The 27,256-nt window shown below is 32.8% G+C and overlaps 1 protein-coding gene across 1 annotated transcript; it reads right to left on the bottom strand.

Moving 5' to 3' along the window:
* Positions 1-40: 40 nt before the first annotated feature.
* Positions 41-27,256, bottom strand: LOC143388399 (meiosis-specific nuclear structural protein 1-like). Its single transcript, XM_076842190.1, has 8 exons — positions 27,231-27,256; positions 16,140-16,242; positions 13,695-13,924; positions 12,904-13,120; positions 12,695-12,806; positions 4,190-4,206; positions 3,282-3,524; positions 41-148 (listed from the first exon to the last, which is right to left on the bottom strand). The coding sequence occupies exons 1-8, from the start codon at positions 27,254-27,256 to the stop codon at positions 41-43; spliced, it is 1,056 nt and encodes a 351-aa protein (XP_076698305.1).

The raw sequence follows: 27,256 nt of genomic DNA, 5'->3' as shown, positions 1-27,256 counted from the left end.
ACCTTGAGTTAATCTCACTTACCTTAGGGAGATATCCTAATTATTTTGTAGCATGTTCTTGGAGAAGTTTTAGCCTTTCTTCCTCGATAATATTGTTAATACAACCTTGTCTTCTTTGCTGTAACTGCCATTCTTCCAGCTCACATTGCTGGAAATGCAAATCAGGTTTTATTAATGGTCATAGAATATGTTAATCTTTTTAAAAAGTTTTCAAATAAAACTGTTCTTTCAGTGAATTAGGTGATAAAATTGATGAATTATTTGTGACAATAAGTTCAAAAGATATTAGTGCATAATATCTCATACTATTTTGTATGTACACACATAAGTTTTTTCATTTTTTAAAGTTACAAGAATAATAGTTATGACTACAATTTTTTAAGGAAACAAGTATATATAGCAAAATGTCAATACCAACTATTAAAGGAATGATTTCCTAATAAACAGTGTAAAAACAGTTTACTGTGTAAGACAAAAACAATTAGTGAATAAAACAGAGTAATCTAAAGGATAAATATTTTCTTATATACATCAAATTTTTTCAAAGTCCATATGAAGCAAAGGAGAAACAGCAAGAATCCCAGCAGAAGAACCAGCATTTCTCAGGAAAAACTATTAACACTCAATCACATTAAAATTCTGTGCCATGTAGTGCAAATGTTATGACTGTAGGTCAAAGTTTGAGGTCTTAATTAGGGACTCATGGAACTGTATCCAAATGTGCCTATTGGATAGGGAAGGATACAAAATGCAGATCACTGAAATAGTAATGCATCTCTACCAGGAATTGCTTGAGAGTAATGCTAAATTTTCCCTTGAAATAATACACTGAGGTCACTACTTATTCAGTCTACTCCTCATCGAAGATACGTAAACCATAATGGAGTATGTGAAAACAAACTTCTATATAAGCTAATAACTCATCTAAGTTACTGGATAAATATAAAAAAGAATACTGGCACACAGCGAATCCAATGCCACTGAAAACTGGAACTGCTTCTCAAAATATTTTTATCTACTATATTAGATCTAATTTTTATTTTTTTACAGAATAAGAAAACATTGATGTTCAACTGAGAAAAAACTTACACTCTCACTCACTGATTATTCTTGCTACTGAATCAAGGGTTGAGTTGCACTTAATTAATTTGTCTCTAGGATAAAATAGGGTATTGGAATCTGCCATGAAATTGTTGTACCTGATTTTTATTTTTTGAGTTACACTTCTAAGGCTTTTTTATAGCCAGCTGTGGCCACAAAGTCAGTGGAATGTAAGTGACCTTCATATGGAAGCTTCCACCTTTTATCACTATCTCTGCTTGAAACATGGATACAAAGGTTAAAGATCTAGCTGAGATCATACACACAGAGTGAGATCATACACATCTATGGCTACACCCATAGATGCCAGAGTGAAAAGCTAGAAAGGAGTCTGAGTCCCTGAAGACCATGAAACACAACCTCCATTTCAGCCCTGGATTGCCTACTTGTAGATTTTCATATGAGAGAACAATAAACTAACCACTCATCTACCATTAATAAGATTCAATTTCTAATCCTAATTGTGACATTCTTAATAAAGGGGAGATGTAAGAAACTCCTGTAATATTGGGGGAAAGCACACTTAGATTTTTGTCCAATAATGCAGAGTATCTCATTTAGGTATAATATAGCAATTTCCTTCCTTGGACACTGGTCACAGTAAGTGTATATCCTAAAAAAAATTCTGGTAAATAGTGTAAATGACTTAGACAGCATGAAACCTATTTACCCATCTAAGAGAAATTCTGAACAGCTCTCATAGTAGGAAATTATGGGGAGTTTCAGATTTTGTCTAATTATAAAACTCTTTAGAGTAAACACTAGCTAGGAACAGTTCTGAACTCTAAAAAGCAGAATCAGAACCTCACACTTAGCAGTGTAAGTCTAATGGAATGATGATTTTTTGTTGCCTGAGGCCAAAACAAAAACATGGCCCAATCTTCCTGACACTTAAAGCTAAGTCCACAACCTCATACTGGGGCTGTCCATGATTTTTTAAAAAAATTAAGACATAAATTTTATAATTTACAATTTATGCATTAGGTGGTTTTCTTTCTTTTTTTCCATCTTCTGCCTCAAAAAATTTTTTTTTTATTTTTTTTTGCATTACAATTCTTAATATACCTTTATACCACAATTTATCATGTCTCTGATTGTATATAAGGTATGTTGAGGTGGTTTTATTTCATTGCCATTTGTAGATGTCTTGCTGACTATCTCTCCAAGCCATAAGAGAGGACAGTCAGTCACTGGTTTTACAGTTTATAAGCAAGATTCAAAGCCTTAAGGGAATTTCCAAAATCTTTTAACTTTCTGTCTTCTTAATTACTGTGCTTCCTAACATTAAGTATTTATCACACATCAGGCACACTGCTAGGTACTTTATAAATAATCATGTCCCTTAATGTATAGAGTAAAATCATGACTGGTTTATATCAAGGCTAAGAAATTGAGATTTTACCCTGTAAGTGTCCACTGAAGTTTAAGCAGGAGAGGGACATGATGAGATCTTTTAAAACCCTAGTAACTTGTGGCAGACAGACTAGTGTTACAAAGTGACCAGTTAGAAGACAATTTCAGTTAGTCTATGGGAATGCTAATGAATGTCTGAACAAAGTTACAAATGAACTAGATTTCAGAGTAATTGCTGAGGTAGAACCAGTACAATTTGGTAACCAACTAAAAATCATTAACTGAGTAAGAGGGGAAATCTAGGAATGCTTCCAAGGTGTGTTAGGCTTTTGTTGCTGTGACCAAAATACCTTCCTTTTCACAGCTTGCAGGAGTTCTGACCATGCAACACTTGTCTGACCTCCCAGTTCTCGTTCAGTGACTCTCACTGGTAAAGGTCCAGCTTCTTAACACAGTATTCCAGGTACTCATGCCCTGTCAGCTCTACTCTGCCAACAACACCATGCATATCTATATAACAGTACATGCATGTGACATATCTTTATAATTAGTTTTTGTATTTTTCTCTCCATCAAGCCCATAAATTCACAGATGACATAGACTTAGCTGTATTTACCTTTATGTTCTCAACACCAAACCATATTTAGCACATACAAAACACCAATAAATAGTTTGATTCCTTAATAAATGCTTGGTCAGAAAATATATCATATGATTGATAAACAGATATCTAACACTGGCATATAAATAGGTCTCAGTAAATGTTTAGTGGATGAACAGATAAGTTGATTGCTGTTGAGTGCCAACAAAAAACCTTTTGTTCTTACCTTGTCTGCAAGAAACTGGTTGTGACGTTCTTCAATAAGTTTTTCCACAGCCCTTCTATGTTCCAGTTGCTTCATTCTTTGTTTCTGAGCATTCATTAATTCTATTCGGTCATCCTCAGCAAGTTTAGCTAGCATTGTTTTTCTAAAAGCCTCCTCTTCTTCTTTTGCAGCCTGTAATACTAATTCCTTCAAAGCCATTTGTTCTTCAAAATCTTGCTTCAATTCTCTCTGTTTTCTCAATTTCTCTTTACTTTTTCCTAAATAATGTAGATAAGTTAATTTAGTAATCATTTTTTTTTAAATCCAATTTACAAAGAGTGAAACAGTTGGCTAAGCTTAATACTACAATATGAAGTCAATTATGAAAAGCTAAAAAAATTATGCCTTTTTATGACACTTTGCCCCACCATTTAAAACTATTTGGATAAAGGACATGTTCCTTTGGATAGCCTTCTATTACTGTATATATTTCTGATCTTGGTTCTATACTCATAATTAACATATAGCACTTTGAAAAAAGTTAATTTTGCACACCTGACTGTATTAATCTGTGGTCTCTGAAATGTGCACCAACTATGACTCATTCTAGAAACTTGCCGGAAACAGCTGTCCAAACCACTAAGTATTTTTCAGTTTCCAAATTCCTGTTTATCAAAGCTGCATTTATCCAACTTTAGTCTTCTAATACTCTCTTCATTCTCAAAATTCTCTAAAATTTAAAAACAATAATCTAACAATGACAATTAGACAATTTTCAGGGAAATTCAAATTCACTTGGAGCAGCAAAACTCTTTTCCTTCAAGTTTTATTTTCCAAACACTGATGAAAAATTTCAAACACACCAAAAAATTTAAAAAATTTTACAGTAATCATCCATATCTAATAACTAAATTCTAATTATGTTTTACTAGTCTTGCTTTATCATCTGTCCATTCAATTACGACTGTTATAAAAAATTATATGTATATGTATACATATATACTTATTATATATAAAGTTATAATTTGCATATACATATAAAGTTATAATTACTTTTTTAAAAATCTAACCAACTTTGCCCAATTCTACCACAAGCTCCATGTAAGCCAATATCCTCAATGCATCTAAAATAACTGTCTTAACAACTGTATTGGTGAGGGTTCTTACAAATAACAGGGACCATAAAACATTTACTACAGGTCATTGTGTCGCATACAGGACTTCTGAAAGGACCAGAAAACTAAGGTTTCCCCATGACAATGCTGTCAAAACTGCCCCCAAATGATCTGCTTTTCCTGTGGTGTGGCTGTTATCTCATTTTGCTCACTTGTATCTTCACACCTTAAAAGGAGGGAAACAAGTGTGGGAGATAATCTAGGTCATATGAAGACCTTAACTAAAAGAAGAGTCGTTTTTACTTTTTAGTTTTTATAATATAGTAAAACAACTGTTTCCAAAAGGGAGGGTAGGAGTAAGTGAACATCAGCTTTATCAACACTGTTCCTATGTATAGCTACATTGAGTATTCATCTCTTCTTTATCCCTTCTTCATTATGTTCCTTGAAGTCCTACTCTGTCTATAAAGTTTTCTCCAGTCTAATATTCATCTTCCTTTCTGGCCTCTTAATTTAAAAAGATCAATTTATCATCTAATTGTATATTATATATATATATATATATATATATATATATATATATATATATATATATATATATAATATGTCATATGTCCTCACTGAAAATAATTTCCTAGAGGACATATTTTGTTTTTCATTGAGATGCTGGCTGCATAAATGTTTCTATGATATATATTTTGTGTTTATTTGCTATGTATTATGTAGAAGGCTCACTGAGGGTAGAGTTATTGTCTCATTTGGTTTGGAATTCCTCTAGAGTTTATCACAACACTCTGCATACAGAAATGTAATATATACCAAATTTAATATAGTAATATAGTTGATATTTCCTGAAATCTATCTCCCATACAAAATTTTAGTTCAATTCAATAGTGAAGACATCTAGCTAAAAAACAGGTAAATGTTTGGCAAAAATAAAATATTTCCAATATAGAGTGTTCCTGTACTCTTTGATAAGTCTAGATCAGTATTATTCTAATTATATACCATGAACTGCATGATTTTCCATTCTGTGGTTTTAGAAACAGCTGTTTATTGAAACCTTGAAATAAATTGCTATAAAACTACTTTGACTCTGGGAACTTTCAGGTAATCTCCTAGTCTGGATTCTCCTACAAAGACTAGATATTTTAATGGGGGAGATAATCCTAGTAAACAGTAATGAGGGACAAGCACAGTAAAACAGAAAAGGAAGAAAAGCTAACATACAAGGTTACATCGCTGAGCTGGTGACCATGGTGGACAACTGAGGCTCAGTCCTGACAGGACCTTGTGAGTTATGTGGATGTTAACTTTCTGCTCCCAGAAACTGTCAGCACCGAGTCAGTCTAAGCTTTCATAAAAGTTCTCCATAGCTGTCACTGAAATTGGAGGTGGGATTAAGAGGACATGAGGCAAGGCACAAAAGATTTTGGAGGCAGGAGATATCCGTCATAATATTTTGCCTGATCATACTACATTTTTTGAAATTATTTTTAATTTGGAAAATCAGCTGGTTTAGATTTCCACATTAATATATAATTGAATAAGTAACCTCTCTTTTTTCCCCTGATCATCTCTATATTTCCTTTGATAGACCACTTATCCTTTCTAAATCTATTTGGACTTTTTCTTTCTTATGTTCTTTTTGATAAAATGTCTTAGTTTTTCCCTAATAGTAAGCAACTGGATTAATTGATGATAGTGTGTTTTCCAAATCTTAGTTAATTTCCACTTGTAATCTTTATTTCCTTATACATTCTCGATCTAATACTTGGATTTGTATCCTTTTTCTAAGTTCACTGCCTATTTTTTTTCCACGAAACTTCTCACTAATTGCCACAGGTATCAGTATTATAAAATCTTATATATTTTGATATATAGAAATAGCATCCTCTGAATAGTTGCAGTTTTTCTCTTCAATCAATAACCGAGAAAGATGTTTTTGAATATTTAGTTAGTTGATTAAAATATTTCTTACTAATTTCTTGTGATGTGTTAAACAACCTTGCATTATGCTGGTAAATTTCCTTTCTATTTCTAACAGCTTTAAAAATTATGTATTTCAAGGCAATGATACATGGAAGATTAGATGTTTCTTTTATTACACCTTCAGTATCAATTATATTTTTTAATCTGTAATACTTGGGATTTGTTTGATGTTCTACTTTATCTGGTGATAACCCTGAATCTATCTGCTTCCTATTTGTTCATAAATACATGATATGCCTTCATTTATCATTTCATTAACTCTTCTGCACAGTTTGATCTTATGTATGTAAATTACATTAAGATATTCTAAAGGGTCTATACATATTTTTTACAATTTATGTTATTAATCAAGAATATACATGCAGTGTATTTTATATTAATACATGTATGTATCAATTTCCTCCTCACTAATGAAACAGTGTATCTAAAAGAACAATTGTTTTGATAAAGCTGAAAATTATTATACAGAACAATAGTACTATATACAATTTATTACATACATATATCTTGTTTTGTGAAGAATATGTTAAAATCTTTTTGCTTACTTAAAGATTGGATTCTTTAAAGACTTCAGTATACATACAGTAAAGTGTTCTTTACAACTTACATAAATGTTTTCTGCAAGATTGAAATATAGGAAATATTTTATCCCATACTGTAGTTTGCATTTCATTTTCCTAGAAATGTTAGGAAGTTATTAATGGTGAAAAAGCCCAATCTCTAAATTTTTCTTTAAAAGACATGCCTTCTTTTAACCTATCAACAAATGCCATTCCCAATTTCATGAAGACCCTCTTGTGTTTGCTTCTGTAAATTATATAGTTCTAGCTTTTTTGTTCATATCTGAGACCCATTTTGAGTTAATATATTAAAAAATAAAATAACAGGATTTGGTAAAAATGTGGAGACATTGGAACCCTCAGACATTATTAGCATGAGAATATAAAATGGTACAGCCTTTGTAAAAAGCAAAGTTAGGCAGTTCATAAAAAAATTAAACACAAAATTACCATACTGGGGTTGAGGTAGATAGCTCAGCAACAGAACTCTTGCCTGGCATGACTGAGGTCCTGGGTTCAGTCTCCAGACCCCCCCACCCAAACACACAAAATGGCCTAGCAATTCCACTTCTATGAATATACCCAAAATAATTTTTTAAAGGCATTCTAACAAAAACTTGTATACAAATATTCATAGTAGCAATATTCAAAAACGTCAGAAGGTAGAAACAAAAACAATCAACTGTTGAATGGATAAACAAAATGTGGTATGTCTATATAATGCATATTATTTAGTCAAAAAAGGAATGAATTACTGATACATGAATGACTTTTAAAAACGTAATGTTAGAACTGAGGATGCAGCTCAGTGGCAGATTACCCAGCATTTGCAAGGTTCTGGGTTCAATCTTCAGCACAAGAAAAAAAATATGCTAAAAGAAAAAAGCTGAGCATAAAAGGTCACATTTATATGAAATAACCAGTAGTAAAGTCTATAAAGACACAAAGTAGACAAGTGGTTGTCAGGGGCTAGGGTAGAAGAGAATGCACACAAATACCCTTCTCAGGTAATGAAAATGTTTTGGAATTAGAGGTGATAGTTTCACAACATTGTGAACATTCTAAATGCCTCTGAATTATACACTTTTATTTAAAATAGCTAAACTGGTAAATTTTATATCATGTGAATTATACCTCAATGTAAAAAATACTGATATAACTGAAAGGCGAAATACACAAATTCACAATATGTTAGAGACATCAATAAACCCTCTCTTAACACTTGACAGAAAAACCAACACAGAAAATCAGTAGGGATGTGAGAGAGTCAACATCATATCACCAAGTAGTACCTAACCAACATGTATAAACTATTTAATCAACAAGAGCAGAATATGCACTCTAGTGCCCCAGAACAAATTTAATGAAATCGAGATCAAACTGAATGTGTTCTCTGACCACAGTTGAATCAAACCAGAAATCAGTAACTAAAAAGATAGCAGGAAAAATATCTGGATATTTGGAAATTAAGCAGCATAATTCTCCATAATTTATGAATCAAGAAAGAAGTCTTAAGAAACATCAGAGCCAAGTATAGTGGTACACACCTGTAATCCCAGTGGTTTGGGAGGATAAGGAAGGAGGATCGCAAGTTCATAGCCAGCCTTAACAACTTAGCAAGGCCTTGTCTCTAAATAAAAATATAAAAAAGAACTGGGGATATGGCTCAGTAGTTAAGCAACCCTGGGTCCAATCCCCAGTACAGAAAAGGAAGAAAAAGAAAAAAATAAGTAAATTTTAGTTAATGAAAATAAGATGTGGCAAAATTTGTGAGATGCAACTAAATAAGGACTGAGAGACATTTATAGCACCAAATACACACACACATTTAGGAAAATGCATATGCAGGTTCAGTATCCCTAATCCAAAAAATACAATACCCAAAATCCAAAGCTTTTACACATCATGCTGGCATGTCAAGATTTGGATTTTAGAGAATTTCTGACTTAGGGTTTTTAGATTAAGGATGCTCAACCAGTGAAGTCCATAAACATATTCCCAAGTCCAAACACTCCAAAATATGGAACACTCTGAAAACAATAAAAGATAGTAAACCTGTGTAACACTAATTGCATGCATGTGAGAAAAGTCTAAAATAATCTCAGCTTCTACCTGTAGAACCTACAAAAAGAGAAGTAAAGTAAACTGAAAGCAAGAGAAAGAAAATAATAAATATATGACCTGGAATCTAATGGATTTAAAATTAGAAAACAAAAAGATAATAATTTATGAAACAAAAGGCTGTTTTTTAAAAAAAAAATCAGTTAAGCTGAAAGACCTTTAATACAGTTAATCAAAAATAAATATATAAATAAATGACGGGTATTGGGAATGAAACATAGGATATCAGTAGAGACCTACAGACATCAAGAGATAATAAGGGAATACTACAAACAATTCTACACACATAAATCTGGCAACTTAGAAAAAGATGGATCACTTTCTTAAGAAACACAAGCTACCAAATCTCACCAAATATCAAAGATAATTTGAATAGCTCTGTAACTATCAAGGAGTTTGAATTAATCATTTAAAACTCCCTCAGAATAAAAATCCAAGCCAATATGGTTTCAAAGGAAAATTCTATAAACATTTAACAAATTAAAATTAATACAAATTCCTTATAATCTCTTCCAGAAATAGAAGAGGAAGAAACATTTCCCCATTCATTTATGAAGCTGAATCACCTTGAGGTCAGTATAAAAAACGAAAACTACAAACTGATATTCCTCACAAATATGGTTGCAAAAATCCTTAACATGGTATTATAAAATAGAATTCAGTCATTTAAAATAAGTATTCACCATGATCAAGTGGGATTTATTCTAGGAATACGAGGCTGGTTTTGTACTCAGCAATCAATCGATGTAGTTCTCCAGGCTAAAGAAAAAGCATATGACCCTATGAGCATCTGTTACAACTCTACAATTAACATTATACTTTACGGTGTAAGACTGAATGCATTCCCCCTAAGATGGGCAACATTGTTATTCAACATAATGCTAGCAAATGATGCTGGAAATATTAGCCAATACATAGGCGAAAAAAAAAAAAGGAATCAAAGGTATACAGATTACAAGGGAAGAAAATAAATTGTCTCTATTCATAGAAGACACAGCTAATAAGTCAATTTAGCAAGATTGTAAGATACAAGATCAACATAAAAAAATCAACTCACTAGCAATGAATTCATGGACACTAAAATGGGATTTGTATGCTGAAAACTATTTAAACACTGATGAAAAAATACAGAGATCTAAATAAAGGGAGCTATGTTGTACTCATGTACTAGAAGATAGAACATGTTAATTCTCCCTAAGTTGATATTCAGACTTAATGCGATTTCTACCAAATTTGCAGCAAGGTTATTTGCAGACAGAGACAAGTTTATTCCAAAATTTATACAGAAAGGTAAAAGAACTAGGATAGTTAAAACAATTCTGGAGAACTACTATACAGCTAGAGTAATCAAAACTGGGTGGTATTGGTGAAGAGAACAAAATAAGAGGTCTCAGGATTTAGACTCATTCAAAAAGCTCAATTGTATTCTAACAAAGGTGCAAAAGCAGCTCAAGTGTTAGAGAGAGTCATTCCAATAAATAGTGTAGAACAACTGGACATCCAATGGCAAAAATTATACTTCAATCTATGTCTCTTACCTTGTAAAAAATATTAACTGAAAATCACAAATTTAAAAAATAAAAATGCAAATAAAAAACTTTTAGGAAAAAATAAATTCTTCAGAATCTAGACAAAGAATTGACACCAAAAACTCATGACTCATAGAGGAAAAATTGACAAACCGGACTTTATTGAAATTGAAACATTTGGCCTGAGAAAGACTGTTGGGAAGATGACAAGACACTTACAGACCAGGAGGAAATATCTGTAAACTTCCTACTTGACAAAGGACTTGTATTTAGAATACAAAAAGAACTCTCTAAACTCTACAAATGAACAAACACCTCAATTAGAAAATCAGCAGACAAGAAGAAATATTTCACTGAAAAAGATGGTAAGTAAGCATATGGAAAGATGTTGGCATCATTAGACATCAGGGAGATGCTACAATAAGATATCTAAAACAAGATATCACTACAATAAGATATCACTACGTAGCTATTAAAATGACTAAAATTAAAAAATAGTGAAAACACCAAAGGTTGGCAAGAATGCAGAGAAATTGCATCACTCATACATTGCTAGTCAGAGTGTTAAATGATATGGCTGTTTTGGAAAACAGTTTGGCAGTTACAAAACTAACAAGAGTTATCTCAAAACCCAGCTAATGTAATCTTGAGCATTTATCTCAGGAGAAATGAAAATTTATGTTTATGCAGAAATCTATACCTGAATGTTTATAGCAGGTGTATTGTATTTGTAAGAGCCCAAACTTGGAGACATTCCAGATGCCAAATGAACTGGTACATGCATATCAAAGACATACTACTCAATAATAAACAGAACAAAATATTGATAAAGGGCAACATGAATGAGTCTCCAGGAAATTATGCTCAGCAAAAAAGAACCACTCTCAAAAGGTTACATATTTATTTCTTCCCATTTATATAACATTCCTGAGATACATTTTTAAAATTAAGAAAAAAATTAAAAGTTTCATCAATACTTTAGCACATATCAGCACTTCATTTCTTTATCATTGAATAATATTCTACTACATGGATATGTTTTGCTTATAAGTTCATTAGGTTATTTTCACTTTTAGCCATTATGAATGCTGCTGCTATGAACATTAATATACAAATTTTTGTGTAGACTTAGGATCACAAATTTTTCATTATTGTTATTTTCTAACATATTTATTAAAACACATGAACTCCCCATTAAGTACTGCTTTAGCAGCTTCACACATATTTGGTATACACTTCTTTTATCATCAATTTGAAAAATCTAATTTCCACTATGATTTCTTCTTGTGCTCACTGCTTATATAGAAGTACATTGTTTATTTAAAATATTTTTAAGGATTTTACAGGTATATTCTAAATATTGATTCCTAATTTAATTATACTGTAGTCAGAAAACATACTTGGTATGTTTTAAAACCCTGTGAATTTATTGAGAATTAGATATGTCCTAGAATATGTCTGTCTTGGTGAATGTTCTATTTGTACTTGAATGGAATTTGTATCCTGCTGCTTTTGGGTGAAGTATTCTCTGAATGTCAGGTCAGGTTTGCTGACATTGTTGCTCAGCACTGTAACCTGTGATTCAGACCACTTAGTCTATATATTAATAAGAAAGGAATATTAAAATCTTTAACTCTTGATTGTGTATTTGTCTATTTCTCTTTTCAAACCTGTCAGTTTTGCTTCATGTATTATGAAGGTTTGCTAGTTAAGTTCATATGCCTTTAGAACTATTATATCCACTACATTAATCTTACAAAAATCCTTGTTCTGAAGTTGACTTGGTCTTATATTAAAATAGGCACTCCAACTTGCTTTTAATTGACTAGGGTCTATGCAGTATGTTTTTCTCTTTTTGCTTTAAATTACATGTTGTCTTCATACATAAATTGTGCTGATTATAGACAACACAGTTACATTACACTTTTTATGATACAGTCTATGAACTGTTCTCTGAGTGAAGCTTTTTTATTCAACTTGAAAATGTCTTTTAACTGCATTGTTTACACCATTTACCTAGAGTGCGATTATCAATAGGTTGGGTTTAAATTTACTCATTCTACTGCTTCATCTCAATATTGTAGTCTTCTATTAATAATTCTTTTAATATCTGAAACTTACTCTTAGTTGCCTCCTGTATATTTCAGCTTGTTCTTCCTGGTATAATTCCTGTCGTACTTGTTCCAGGTCTTCACGTTGCCGCAGCATTTCTGCCAATTTCTGAGTCAGCTATTAAATTAAAAAATATATATATTTATAGGATCCAAATTCGATACCTAATTATTTCAGAAATTCACCAGTGTCAGAGAAGTGGTTATTTTAATACCGCATTCTGAAGCTGCAGCCTTTTTTCCTCATTTTCCTGAACTTTTGCCATCCTATGTTCTTCTCTTTGCTGCTGCATGTTGGCAAACTCTATAATTTTTCTGTTTTCTTCTTCCATCTCCTCACGTTTCTTGTTTCTCCAGATAGTCTGCTCTTTCTGAAACTCCTCAATATATTTTCTAGTTGCATGCATTTTTTCTAATTTTTGTTGTCTTTCCCTAAAGAACAATAGCAGATATAGTTTTATAGTAAAAGAAATAATAAAATATCAAAAAATAAAAAGTTCCTTCTGTTAATAATAATGTATAGGGAAACAATTTCCCTATTTACAGTTTGTTCATTAATACAACAAATGCCTATTACATAACACTACAAATTTTCTCTGGATAAAATACTACTGTACTTCTCTTTTAACCTACTAATGGAGTTTTATGCATCTCATTTCAGAAAGGCTATGACCTATTAATGTGAGCCTTGTAGTATACTATTAAACTGTCTACTAAGGAAATTTATCAGAAAACATGTCCCATAACATATGATATGGATATATTTAAGAAACAAAGATTTAGTCAGTAAATAAGCATTTATTAATTATGAGATACTTATTAACAATCATGCTGACAAAGATAAAGAAGAACTGGTCTCAATTTTTGTGATCATAACTAATATTTATTGAGCATCTACTATGTATTCACACTGTTATATGTGCTTCAACTCTTCACAACAAACCTGTGATCAATCTGAAGTAAACGTTCAGGCATTAAGAATTTTAAGTCTCCATGACAAACTTACATTTGATCTTCTTCATAGATTTTCCTAACAATTTCATCAATCATGAGTTTCTCTTTCAGCAAGTGCTCATAAGCTTCCTGCTTTTTTCTCTCTTGTTCTTCCAGTTGTTTCTCCAAGTCAAGACAGTACAGTGCTTTCACTTTGTTTTTTCTGTCTTCGGCAGCATGCTCTTCCTTCATCATTCTCTCCTGCTCTTCCATCATGGTCTTGGCTATTTCAGCATCACGTTTCTGATATTAAAACAAAATTTACCTTTCTCTTTTCAAATCTGAAACCAGTATGATAGAATACTTTAAATAAATGTAACTGAACATTATAAAGCCTGTTATATAAAATAAAATTTTTCAGCTGTCTAGGTAAAAAAGTCAAAAGAAAGTCATTGTGACCTAAAGGGTCTGAACGATGAGTCAGACCCTAGAAATGCGTGGGTAATACCTGATAAGGATAATCAATAAGTCTGTACCAGAAAAACAGTAATAAAAATTATGAGAACTTTATTAGTAACCATTTTAAACTGTGAAAGCAGTAGTGATCTTTTTCTTTTGTTATAAGTTGATTTTCGATTTTAATTTTTCATAGTATCAGTTGCTATTTGGAATCAAGATGGTACTACCATTTTCATACAGGTCTGCTATTAAATGACTCTTATCAGCTATTAAGTTTCTCCTAGTTGAAGCTTTCTTTCCTGCCATGAGCCCTTGAGTTTTTTCTTTCTCATGAATTAAAGGCCCTTTGTAATCTCTTTTACTTGAAAGGGTCATATATGCTACTGTGCCTGTTTTCTGCAGTTTGAATACACTCACTCTGTACTATTCCCACTAAGTTAGAGACAATCCTTTTCTTGGGTGGATTAAACCCCTTAATTCTTTTGAGCAATTTCAAATCATTTAACATAATATGTTTAAATTAAATATAATGGAGCATTTTTAAAAATTAATGTTTGCCTTTATGATCACATCCTAGCATTTTTGGGTGGGTAGGGTACCAGGGATTGAATTCAGGGGCACTCGACCACTGAGCCCATCCCTAGACCCATCTGTATTTTATTAGAGAAAGGATCTCTCTGAGTTGCTTAGTGCCTTGCTAAATTGCTATGGCTGGCTTTGAACTCATGATCCTCCTGCATCCGCCTCCCAAGCCGCTGGGATTGCAGGCATGTACCATTGCACCTGGTCCACGTCATAGCTTTAACAGCATCAAATATAAAAAGCAGATTAAAATATGAATGATAAATGTCATTTGTTATATAATTAATGCTTATAACATGTATCCTGTTAATGTATCTTAACCAAAATTTCTTTACACTTTTCTTTGTACATGTTGACTAAATTCTTTAAAAAAAAAAACTTTTATGTACAGATTACAACATACTTATAGAAATATATTGTTCTTATTTTATAGATGAGAAAACATAAGCTCAGAGAGACAAGGCCAAATACTAGTACCTAGATATCTGACACCTAGTTAGGCCAAGTCCTAGGAATATTTGGTTTCAATTTTGTGGATCAATTTTGACTTAGAAAATAGCAGCAATTCTTTTAGAAATCAGATTAGAATATCTATAATGATCTTGAATAACCTCAACTATCAGGATAATTAAAACTACAAACCACTGTACAAATCATACATTGTGTTCTAGTTTATTTTGAAAGAATAGAATTTATGCTTTCAAACAGAGGATATCCTTTCAACCTTTCAAATACAGGATAGAGGCAATGAAGCCTCTCAAATTTTCCTACCAGTTGCTATACCTAAGGTTTTCATTATTAATAGCATGCTATATTTATTTCTACAAATGTATGTATATATATATATATATATATATATATATATATATATATATATATATATACACACAAAACATATATACCATTTATAGCCTGCATCTATACCTAATGAATACTGCACTAGTTAACTATTTTGATATCACCTCTATAACTGTATGAACACATTTATGTTGATATACATATCTATGTGTACATACATTCATATATAATTGGCCTTTCTGTGTGATGATACAAACTCAAGAGATAAGGTATACCCTGTTTGTGTTAACTTATGAACTGTACTTTATATTTATACTGTATTACATTTCTTTCCCTTAACTGAGTAGCATGTGAGGAGTTAGAAAAGGGGAACAAATAGAAACTTGAGAAAGTGGCTGCTTTTGTAAAACAGACAAGTTTCCTATACAAAATTATCAAAATATAAATCAACATGCAAAAAATATAGTTTTCAGCTAAAAGAGTCTAATATTAAGTTAAACAATGTTTCCAATGAAATCACTGAAGATTTTGGATACCTTAAGAATCTGAAAGGTATACCAGTATTTGGAAATCGTGCAGTGTAAATTATTTACAGAATGCAACAATTTAAAAAAAAAAAAGGACTCTTTGTTTTTAGTATCATAAATAAAAACAAAAAAGTGACCAGAAACAACATTACCATTCGCTCATATTTAATGGCATCCTTCTCAGCAATCTGGGCTGCTCTTTCTTTATTCATGTAAGCTGCTTTTAATTTCTTCTCCAATTCTCTGAGCTCAATACTGTGGGGAAAAAAAGTCAAATTTAAATCTGCAGATTCTTAAGAGAATTAAGCTCCACAGAAAATTAAGTGACGACATTTTAAATTTTCTCAAAGATAGTATACAACTGGTATTATTTTAGATCCATAGGAGAAATAACTTAGTTCCTTAATGGATGACTCACATTCCTATCAGCAATGTCTGAGGGTTCCAATTGTTATTTTCCATTGTTTTTAACAAGCCTAACTGATGAAATAACACCTTTTAGTGGCTTTAATTTGCATTTTCTTAGTGACTAATAATGTTGAATATCTTTTCATGTGCTTATCACCTATTGTGTATCTTCTTGATATAAATGTCTATTTAAGTGCTTTAGCCATTGTTTTAAAAGGATTGTTTGGTATTTGTTGTTGAATTATCATTTTTCTTTATATATTCTGAATATTAAATCTTTATCAGAAATATGAATTTTTCTTCCAACCAGAATGAGTTCTGAGTTAGGTCAAACAGAGATGAAAATTTTGTGTTAATCCTTCAGGTAGCCTCAAGGCAAGTTAGAACAGACAAAAACAGTACATTGTAAATAAAGTATGCTCTGCTACCTCCTTAAACCAGGGAGCAAGGTCTCACTAGGAACATGGGCTTAAAGACTGCCTTGGAGCTAGGAGGAGATCCGACAAGGGTGAATAAACGTACCACAAAACTTTCCTACCATTTTTAAGGTGCCTTTTTCTTGATTCAATATTTTCTTGGTTGCTATAAATCTTTGGATATTAACCAGAGTTTTTATAAATTTGGTTCTGACTATTTCTCCATGTTTTTTGATGTTTCTGGTAGGGAAAGAGGTGAGGAGGAACAGGAGTTTGGAGCTGCCCATGTTGCTATTTTGTTAATGTCACTCCAATCCCACAACTTCTACTATGAGGTATTTTCATGATCAGTGAAAATACTTTCTAATTTAAATTTTTATTATTATTTTTTGATCCAAAGGTTATTTTGAAATACATTTGAAAATATACTAATCTACAAAGATTGGTAATTTTTTTTATTAATTTTTATTGTTGGTTGTTCAAAACATTACATAGTTCTTGATATATCATATTTCACATATTGAATCAAGTGGGATATGAACTCCCATTTTTACCCTGTATACAGATTGCAGAATCACATCAGTTACACATCCATTGATTTACATATTGCCATACTAGTGTCTGTTGTATTCTTCTGCTTTTCCTATCCTCTACTATCCCTCCTCCCCCCTCCCCTCCCCTCTTCTCTCTCTACCCCCTCTACTGTAGTTCATTTCTCCCCCTTATATTTTTTTCCCTTTCCCCTCACTTCCTCTTGTATGTAATTTTGTATACCCCTGAGGGTCTCCTTCCATTTACATGCAATTTCCCTTCTCTCTCTCTTTCCCTCCCACCTCTCATCCCTGTTTAATGTTAATCTTCTTCTCATGCTCTTCGTCCCTTCTCTGTTCTTAGTTACTCTCCTTATATCAAAGAAGATATTTGGTATATGTTTTTTAGGGATTGGCTAGCTTCACTTAGCATAATCTGCTCTAATGCCATCCATTTCCCTGCAAATTCTATGATTTTGTCATTTTTAATGCAGAGTAATACTCCATTGTGTATAAATGCCACATTTTTTATATCCATTCGTCTATTGAAGGGCATCTAGGTTGGTTCCACAGTCTTGCTATTGTGAATTGTGCTGCTATGAACATGGATGTAGCAGTGTCCCTGTAGTATGCTCTTTTTAGGTCTTTAGGGAATAGACCAAGAAGGGGAATAGCTGGGTCAAATGGTGGTTCCATTCCCATCTTTCCAAGAAATCTCCATACTGCTTTCCAAATTGGCCACACCAATTTGCAGTCCCACCAGCAATGTACAAGTGTACCCTTTTCCCCACATCCTCACCAGCACTTGTTGTTGTTTGACTTCCTAATGGCTGCCAATCTTACTGGAGTGAGATGATATCTTAGGGTGGTTTTGATTTGCATTTCTCTGACTGCTAGAGATAGTGAGCATTTTTTCATGTACTTGTTGATTGATTGTATGTCCTACTCTGAGAAATGTCTGTTCAGGTCCTTGGCCCATTTGTTGATTGGGTTATTTGTTATCTTATTGTCTAATTTTTTTAGTTCTTTGTATATTCTGGATATTAGGGCTCTGTCTGAAGTGTGAGGAGTAAAGATTTGTTCCCAGGATGTAGGCTCCCTATTTACCTCTCTTATTGTTTCTTTTGCTGAGAAAAAAAAATTTTAGTTTCAGTAAGTCCCATTGGTTGATTCTAGTTATTACCTGTTGTGCTATGGGTGTCCTATTGAGGAATTTGGAGCCCGACCCCACAGTATGTAGATCATATCCAACTTTTTCTTCTATCAGACGCCGTGTCTCTGATTTGATATCAAGTTCCTTGATCCACATTGAGTTAACTTTTGTGCATGGCGAGAGAAAGGAATTCAGTTTCATTTTGTTGCATATGGATTTCCAGTTTTCCCAGCACCATTTGTTGAAGATGCTATCCTTCCTCCATTGCATGCTTTTAGCCCCTTTATCAAATATAAGATAGTTGTAATTTTGTGGATTGGTTTCTGTGTCCTCTATTCTGTACCATTGGTCCACCTGCCTGTTTTGATACCAGTACCATGCTGTTTTTGTTACTATTGCTCTGTAGTATAGTTTGAAGTCTGGTATTGCTACACTGCCTAATTCACACTTCCTGCTTAGCATTGTTTTTGCTATTCTGCGTCTTTTATTTTTCCATATGAATTTCATGATTGCTTTATCTATTTCTACAAGAAATGCCTTTGGGATTTTGATTGGCATTGCATTAAACCTATAGAGAATTTTTGGTAATATCACCATTTTGATGATGTTAGTCCTACCTATCCATGAACAGGGTATATTTTTCCATCTTCTAAGATCTTCTTCTATTTCTCTCTTTAGGGTTCTGTATTTTCATTGTATAAGTCTTTCACCTCTTTTGTTAGGTTGATTCCCAAGTATTTTATTTTATTTTTTTTTTGAGGATATTGTGAATGGAGTGGTTGTCCTCATTTCCATTTCAGAGGATTTGTCACTGATATACAGGGATGCCTTTGATTTATGCATGTTGATTTTATATCCTGCCACTTTGCTGAATTCATTTATTAGCTCTAATAGTTTCTTTGTAGACCCTTTTGGGTCTGCTAGGTATAGAATCATGTCATCTGCAAATAGTGATAATTTCAGTTCTTCTTTTCCTATTTTTATGCCTTTAATTTCTTTCGTCTGTCTCATTGCTCTGCCCAGTGATTCGAGAACTATGTTGAACAGAAGTGGTGAGAGAGGGCATCCCTGTCTTGTTCCAGATTTTAAGGGAATACCTTCAGTTTTTCTCCATTCATAATGATGCTAGCCTGAGGCTTGGCATAGATTGCTTTTACAATATTGAGGTATGTTTCTGTTATCCCTAGTTTTTCTAGAGCTTTGAACATAAAGGGATGCTGTACTTTGTCGAATGCTTTTTCTGCATCTATCGAGATGATCATATGGTTCTTATTTTTAAGCCTATTGATGTGGTAAATAACATTTATTGATTTCCGTATATTAAACCAGCCTTGCATCCCAGGGATAAATCCTACCTGATCATGGTGCACAAGTTTTTTTGATATGTTTTTGTGTCTAATTCACCAGAATTTTATTGAGGATTTTTGCATCTAGGTTCATTAGAGATATTGGTCTGTAGTTTTCTTTCTTTGAAGTGTCTTTGTCTGGTTTAGGAATCAGGGTGATGTTGGCCTCGTAGAATGAATTTGGAAGTTCTCCCTCTTTTTCTATTTCCTGAAATAGCTTGAAAAGTATTGGAATTAGTTCCTCTTTAAAGGTTTTGTAAAACTCTGCTGTATACCCATCCAGTCCTGGGCTTTTCTTAGTTGGTAGTCTTTTGATGGTTTCTTCTATTTACTCAATTGATATTGGTCTGTTTAGCTTGTCAATATCCTCCTGACTCAATCTGGGCAGATCATATGACCTAAGAAATTTATCAATGCCTTCACTATCTACTGTTTTATTGGAGTATAAGGATTCAAAATAATTTCTGATAATCTTCTGTATTTCTGAAGTGTCTGTTGTGATATTGCCTTTTTCATCCCGTATGCTAGTAACTTGAGTTCTCTCTCTTCTTCTCTTCATTACATGGCTAAGGGTCTGTCGATTTTATTTATTTTTTCAAAGAACCAACTTTTAGTTTTGTCAATTTTTTCAATTGTATCTCTTGTTTCGATTTCATTAATTTCAGCTCTGATTTTAATTATTTCTTGTCTCTACTTCTTTTGCTGTTGTTTTGCTCTTCTTTTTCTAGGATTTTGAGATGAAGTATTAGATCATTTATTTGTTGGTTTTTTCTTTTTTTTAAGGAATGAACTCCAAGCAATGAATTTTCCTCTTAGAACTGCTTTCAATGTGTCCAATAGATTCTGATATTTTGTGTCTGTGTTTTCATTTATCTCTAAGAATTTTTTAATTTCCTCCTTGATGTCTTCTATAACCCATTGATCATTCAGTAACCTATTGTTCATTCTCCAAGTGATGCATGATTTTTCCTTACTTCTTTTATCATTGATTTTCAGTTGAATTCCATTATGATCAGACAAGATGCATGGTATTATCTCTACTCCTTTATATTGTCTAAGAGTTGCCCTGTGACATAATATATGATCTATTTTTGAGAGGGATCCATGTGCTGCTGAGAAAAAAAGTGTAACTCCTTGATGTTGGGTGGTATATTCTATATATGTCAATTAAGTCTAGGTTATTAATTATGTTATTGAGTTCTATAGTTTCCTTATTCAACTTTTGTTTGGAAGATCTGTCCAGTGGTGAGAGAGGTGTGTTGAAGACTCCCATGATTATTGTATGGTGGTCTATTAGACTCTTGAACTTGAGAAGAGTTTGTTTGATGAACATAGCTGCACCATTGTTTGGGGCATATATATTTATGATTGTTATGTCTTGTTGGTGTATGGTTCCCATGAGCAGGATGTAGTGTCCCTCTTTATCCCTTTTGATTAACTTTGGCTTGAAATCTATTTTATTTGATATGAGTATGGACAGTCCTGTTTGTTCCCGAAGTCCATATGAGTGATATGATTTTTCCCAACCTTTCACCTTCAGTCTATGTATGTCTTTTCCTATCAAATGCGTCTCCTGAAGGCAGCATATTGTTGGGTCTTGTTTTGTGATCCATTCTACTAGCCTGTGTCTCTTAATTGGTGAGTTTAAGCCATTAATATTTAGGGTTATTATTGAGATATGGGTTGTTCTTCCAGCCATATTTGTTTATTTATATTACTAAACATGGTTTGTTTTCCTCTTTGATTATCCCCTCCCTTTACTGTACTACCTCCCGCTGTTGGATTTCATTTATATTTTCCATTTCCTCTTCCTGTAATATTTTGCCAAGGATGTTTTGAAGAGATGGTTTTCTAGCTGCAAATTCTTTTAACTTTTGTTTATCGCGGAAGGTTTTAATTTTATCTTCCATCCTGAAGCTTAATTTCGCTGGATACACAATTCTTGGTTGGAACCCATTTTCTTTCAGTGTTTGAAATATGTTATTCCAGGATCTTCTAGCTTTCAGAGTCTGTGTTGAAAGATCAGCTGTTATCCTGATTGATTTACCCCTAAATGTAATCTGCTTCCTTTCTCTTGCAGCTTTTAAAATTCTTTCCTTATTCAGTATGTTGGGCATCTTCATTATAATGTGTCTAGGTGTGGATCTCTTATGATTTTGCACATTCGGCATCCTATAGGCTTCTAGGATTTGGGATACTGTCTCATTCTTCAAGTCTGGGAAGTTTTCTCGTATTATTTCATTGAATAGATTTCTCATTCCTTTGGTTTGGACCTCTATACCTTCCTGTATCCCAATGACTCTTAAGTTTGGTCTCTTTATGTTATCCCATATTTCTTGGATGTTCTGCTCATGGTTTCTTAACAGTCTTGCTGAGCTGTCTATGTTCTTCTCAAGTTGAAATACTTTGTCTTCATTGTCTGATGTTCTATCTTTTAAGTGTTCTACTCTGCTGGTAGTATTCTCAATTGAGTTTTTAAGTTGGTTTAATGCTTCCTGCATTTCTAGGATTTCTGTTTGTTTGTTTTTTATAACCTCTATCTCCCTGTATAACTGATCTTTTGCTTCTTGGATTTGTTTATGTAATTCATTGTCGAAGTGGTTGAAGTGGTCTTTCATTGTGGTAATATTTTTGTTTCTGTTATCTAGTGTAATTCCACTTTAATCAGAGAGCATACTATGTGTAAATTGAATCCTTTGACAATCTGTTATGCTTTCATTTCAGTACAATATGTCATCTATTTTGGTAAATAGTTCAAATATGTTTACCATAACTACTAATAGAGTTGAGTTGAAGTTGACAAACTCAGTATCTTCTACTTGTCCTTGGTTCTGTGTTCTCTTTTTTCTCCTTTTGCTTCTATGATGGGGTTCCACAACCACCCCCACGTTGGATAATTCACTAAGAGGCTACACAGGACTCAGCATATAGTTTTACTCAACTACTATAAAGAATTCCAGTGAAAGGTAACAGAGCAAAATTGGCAAAGGAAGAAGGCACATGGATGAAATCCAGAGGAAACCAGGTGCATGCTTCCAAAAGTCTTCTCTCAGTGGCATCTCACATAACATGTGTGGTTCACTTAGTAAATTACTGAGTTGTATCAACACATGAGAAATGCTGTCTACCAGGGAAACTCATTAGAAAGTCCACACCTAGAGTTTTTATAAAAAGCTATATTAAAAAACTGCACGGTACTGACATAAAAACAGACACACAGATCAATGGTACAGAACAGAATACACAGGGACAAACCCACACACCTTCAGTCACTTGATCCTTGACAAACATGCTAAAAACATACATTGGAGAAAAGATAACCTTTTTTAACAAATGATGCTAGGAAAATTGGTTATTCATATGTAGAAGAATGAAACTAGACCCTTATCTTTCACACTACATAAAAATCAACTCAAAATGGATCAAAGACCAAGTAATTAGATCAGAAACTATGCAACTCCTAGAAGAAAACATAGGGTCAACACTGTAGCATACAGACACAGGCAATGACTTTCTCAATAGGACCCTTAAAGCTCAGGTAATAATGCCAAGAGTTAATAAATGGGGCAGCATCAAATTAAAAAGCTGTTCAGCACAGAAAACAATTAGGAGTGTAAAGAGAGAGCCTACAGAATGGCAGAAAATCTTTGCTAGCTACTCTTTTGACAGAGGAGTAGAATGTACAAAGAACTTAAAAAACTTTACACCAAAAAGAATCAAATAACCCAATTAATAAATTGCCAAATGAATTAAAAAGTCACTTCTCAAAAGAAGAAGTACAAATGGCCAACAAATATATGAAAAAAATGTTCAACATGATTAGCAATTGGGAAATGTAAATCAAAACTACACTGAGGCTAGGCATAGTAGTATTCCCAGTGACTCAGGAGGTTGAGACAGGAGTATGATGAGTTCAAGGCCAGCCTCAGCAACTTAGCAAATCCCTAAGCAATTTAGTGAGACCCTGTCTCAGAATAAATAAAAATTTAAAAAGGGCTAGGGATGTAGCTCAATGGTAAAGTGCTCCTTGGTTATATACCAGTGTCAGTACCCTGACTCTGCAGAAAAACCCCTACACTACACTAAGATTTCATTTCATACCAGTCAGAATGGCAGTCATCAAGAATGTAAATAATAAAAATGAAGATATTAAATGCTGGAGAGGATATGGAAGAAAAGAAATAATTTTATTATGCCAGCAGCTGGATTGTAAATTACTACAACCACTATGGAAATCAATATGTAGGTTCCTCAAAAGATGAGGCATAGACTCATCTTATGACCCAGCTATACCACTCCCCAGTATTCATCCTGAAGAATCAAAGTCATCATACTACAGTGATGCATACTCAAGTTTATAGCAGCACAATTACAACAACCAAACTATGGAAACAGCCCAGGTGTCCTTCAGTAGATAAATGGATAAAGAAAATGTGGCATATACACATCATGAAGTTTTATTCAGTCATAAAGAAAATGAAATTATGTCATTTACAAAAAAATGGATGGAACTAGAGACAATTATGTTAAATGAAATAAGTCAAACTCACAAGGTTAAGGGTCATATGCTTTCTCTCACATGCAGAAGCTAGAAAGGAGAAAGGAAAATGTGCAGGCATGAAAATCAAAAGGAGATCAATAAAGGAAAGTAGTGGGAGGTGGAGTGGAAGAGGGGAGTGGGAGGTGGGGAAGAAGAGGGGAGCTGCCAGGGAATGATATTGGCCAAATTATGTTGTTATATTGTATATTGTGTGCATACACAAATATGTAACAACAAATGTTGGGTGTAGTGGTGCACACCTGTAATGGTAGCAGCTCAGTAGAACTGCAAATTCAAAGTCAGTCTCAGCAAATTAGGAAGGGCCTAAACAACTTAGTGAGATCCTGTGTCAAAATAAAAAATAAAAAGGGCTGGGAATGTGACTCAGTGGTTAGGTGTCCCTGGGACCAATCCTTTGTATCACCCCCCAAAATCCCTTCAGTGTGTTGAACTATAATGCACCAATAAAAAATGAGAGGGGGGAATATTTTCCTGCATCTAAGAAACATGTATTTTAAAATTCCTTTGGTGAAAATGATTGTATAAAATGGATATAATGAAGGGAATCTATTCACTTCATTAATTGAGAAATGTACATCAAAACTATACTGAGACCAGGCAGTGTAGTTAAAATTTTAACAATAAAAACAAGTATTTGTTTCAAAAAAATAAAGAGCCTAATTTTAATATAGGTGATTCTGAATTGCTTATGATACATTTTAAGCACCACAGCAAAAAGTTCCCTGAATTTAGACCTGCCAATTTGCAGATAAATACATCAATCTAACAAATAATCTATTTCTGCATGTCTGTCAAAATGTCAGCATGGCTCACACACAAAATAAAAAATAAAACTTGAAAATTCTGTCACTGATAAGTGAACATATTCAGTTTCAAAGAATATCCAACTGACTGATTCTGCCCTTAATTCTGAAGAGATTTTTCCACAAAATATAGAATTCTGGATGAGCTATAATTTTTTTCAGCTCTTCAAATCAATCATCTTCTAGTTTTTACTGTTTCAGTTCAAAATTCAGTGATATTTCTTATTATTGCTTATTTGAAGGTAATAGCCTTTTTGTCTGGCTGCTTTATTATTTTTATGTATTTTGTTGTTGTTTTACAGTTCGGGGAATGAATCCAGGATCTTTGGTATGCTAGGCAAGTCCTCTGTCACTGATCTACATTCCCCATCCTTTTAAAAATTACTATTATTTTATATTGTTGGGTTTCAAAAGTTTGACAAGGATGAGTTTAGGTAGAGTTTTTATTATTTTGTGTGTTTGACACTGAGACTTTATGTCTTGTATCATTTTTTCAAAATTTTTGACCAGTATCTCTTCAAATAATGCTTCTACATCATTGTCTTTCATCTGTGCAACCAGGACTAAAATTATGTGTGTTAAAACTTTCCACCATAGCCCATATTTTCTTTTAAGTTTTTATCTGTATTTTTTATCCGTTTATCTCTCCATGCTTTATTCTAGATATTCTACACTAATCTTTCACAAGATATCCATCATGCCTATGTAATAAAATCTAATTAAATTGTATTATTAAGGAATAAGAACTTAAGAGTAAAACTTGATGAATGGTATTGAACATGTTGCCATGAGTTTATCAGCCAAGCTCTGCTTTGTATAACTCTCAGTTATGTTTTCAGTAACAGCAGAAGCCTCCAGGAGAAATGCAGCTACAAATGCCAGGCTCACCAGTTTGGTTTCTTTCCTTTCCTGGTTCTTATTTTTACATTTTCTCCAGACTCTTTTCTCTGAGGGAACAAAAATCGGAATCATCTAATCTGCAATGCTAGATGTGGACAACTCTTCTATTTAACTCTTATTATCAGTGAATTCGAAAAAGGCATGGGGAAATATTTGCTTCATCTTCAAGTGATATAATGCCATAAATGATAGCTAAAAATTATTAGAGAATTAGGACTTGAAAAAGATAGTTTGAGACTAGTATAGCATATAGATTTTGGCAGTAATTTTAAGCCCACCTCCTCCCCTGGGACTAATAATTTTTTAGAGAATATGATTAAATTGTAGATCCAGAAAAATACAATATATTTACTGAATATATATTTTAATGAGGCTCAAAATCCCTGAAGCTCATCCATGATTCCTATGATACACAAAGAAGTCCTTTGAAATAAAAGGAACAATTATCAAAGTAAATTTCCAATATATTCAACTATACAGAAACAGAATGAACATTAAGTTGGCCATAAGTTTTCATCAGCAGGTGACATGGCTGTCCCTAAAAAGTCATTTAATCTTAAACATTAAGAAATCTATTCTATGAATCTGACCAAATTTCCTATCTAAATATATGAAATACCATAGTGAAGCTCATTTTTATGTATATTGACAAAGTACTAATTACAAAAAAAAACTATAAATAAATAAAAGAAAGACCAGTGAAGTAGAGAAAGGGAATGGGGGGGAGGGAGGATGGAAGGGAAAGGAGAAGTATTGGGGACTTACATTTCATGTTTATATGTCAAAGTGAACCCTAGTATTATGTATGAATAAAATGAACTAATAAAAAATAGAAATCTATTCTAGAAATAAGTAAGTCTGTTTTTTGTAACAAGTCATTTTAAAATTTTTGCTTAATGGAAAGAACAGAAAGGGCTGATATTTATTAAATATTCAACAATTACTTCTATGAATACAACTTATTTTCTCAAATGAATATTCTGGGATTTAAAGCAATATTTCCAGGCAAAATATTAAATAAATGCAATGATCTAAACAAAGAAATTTCACTTTCAGGTGCTAAGAATTACTTAAAAGTTTAATAGTAAATTGACTAAATAAATACAGTTAGTAGAAACCACAATACCTGTTTTCTCTTACTTGTTGTCTCAT

Source organism: Callospermophilus lateralis, unplaced genomic scaffold (genome assembly GCF_048772815.1).
Source record: "Callospermophilus lateralis isolate mCalLat2 unplaced genomic scaffold, mCalLat2.hap1 Scaffold_329, whole genome shotgun sequence".
NCBI lineage: Eukaryota > Metazoa > Chordata > Mammalia > Rodentia > Sciuridae > Callospermophilus > Callospermophilus lateralis.
The sequence above is the reverse complement of the archived record's forward strand: the minus strand, read 5'-3'. Positions and strand labels throughout refer to the sequence as shown.

Coding starts and splice junctions, on each gene's coding strand:
- LOC143388399 (XM_076842190.1), bottom strand. CDS start 27,256: ATGAGACAACAAGTAAGAGAAAACAG. Junction 13,121..13,694: donor ATCTATGAAGAAGATCAAAT/GTAAGTTTGTCA, acceptor ATTGTTCTTTAG/GGAAAGACAACAAAAATTAG. Junction 12,807..12,903: donor GGCTGCAGCTTCAGAATGCG/GTATTAAAATAA, acceptor TTAATTTAATAG/CTGACTCAGAAATTGGCAGA.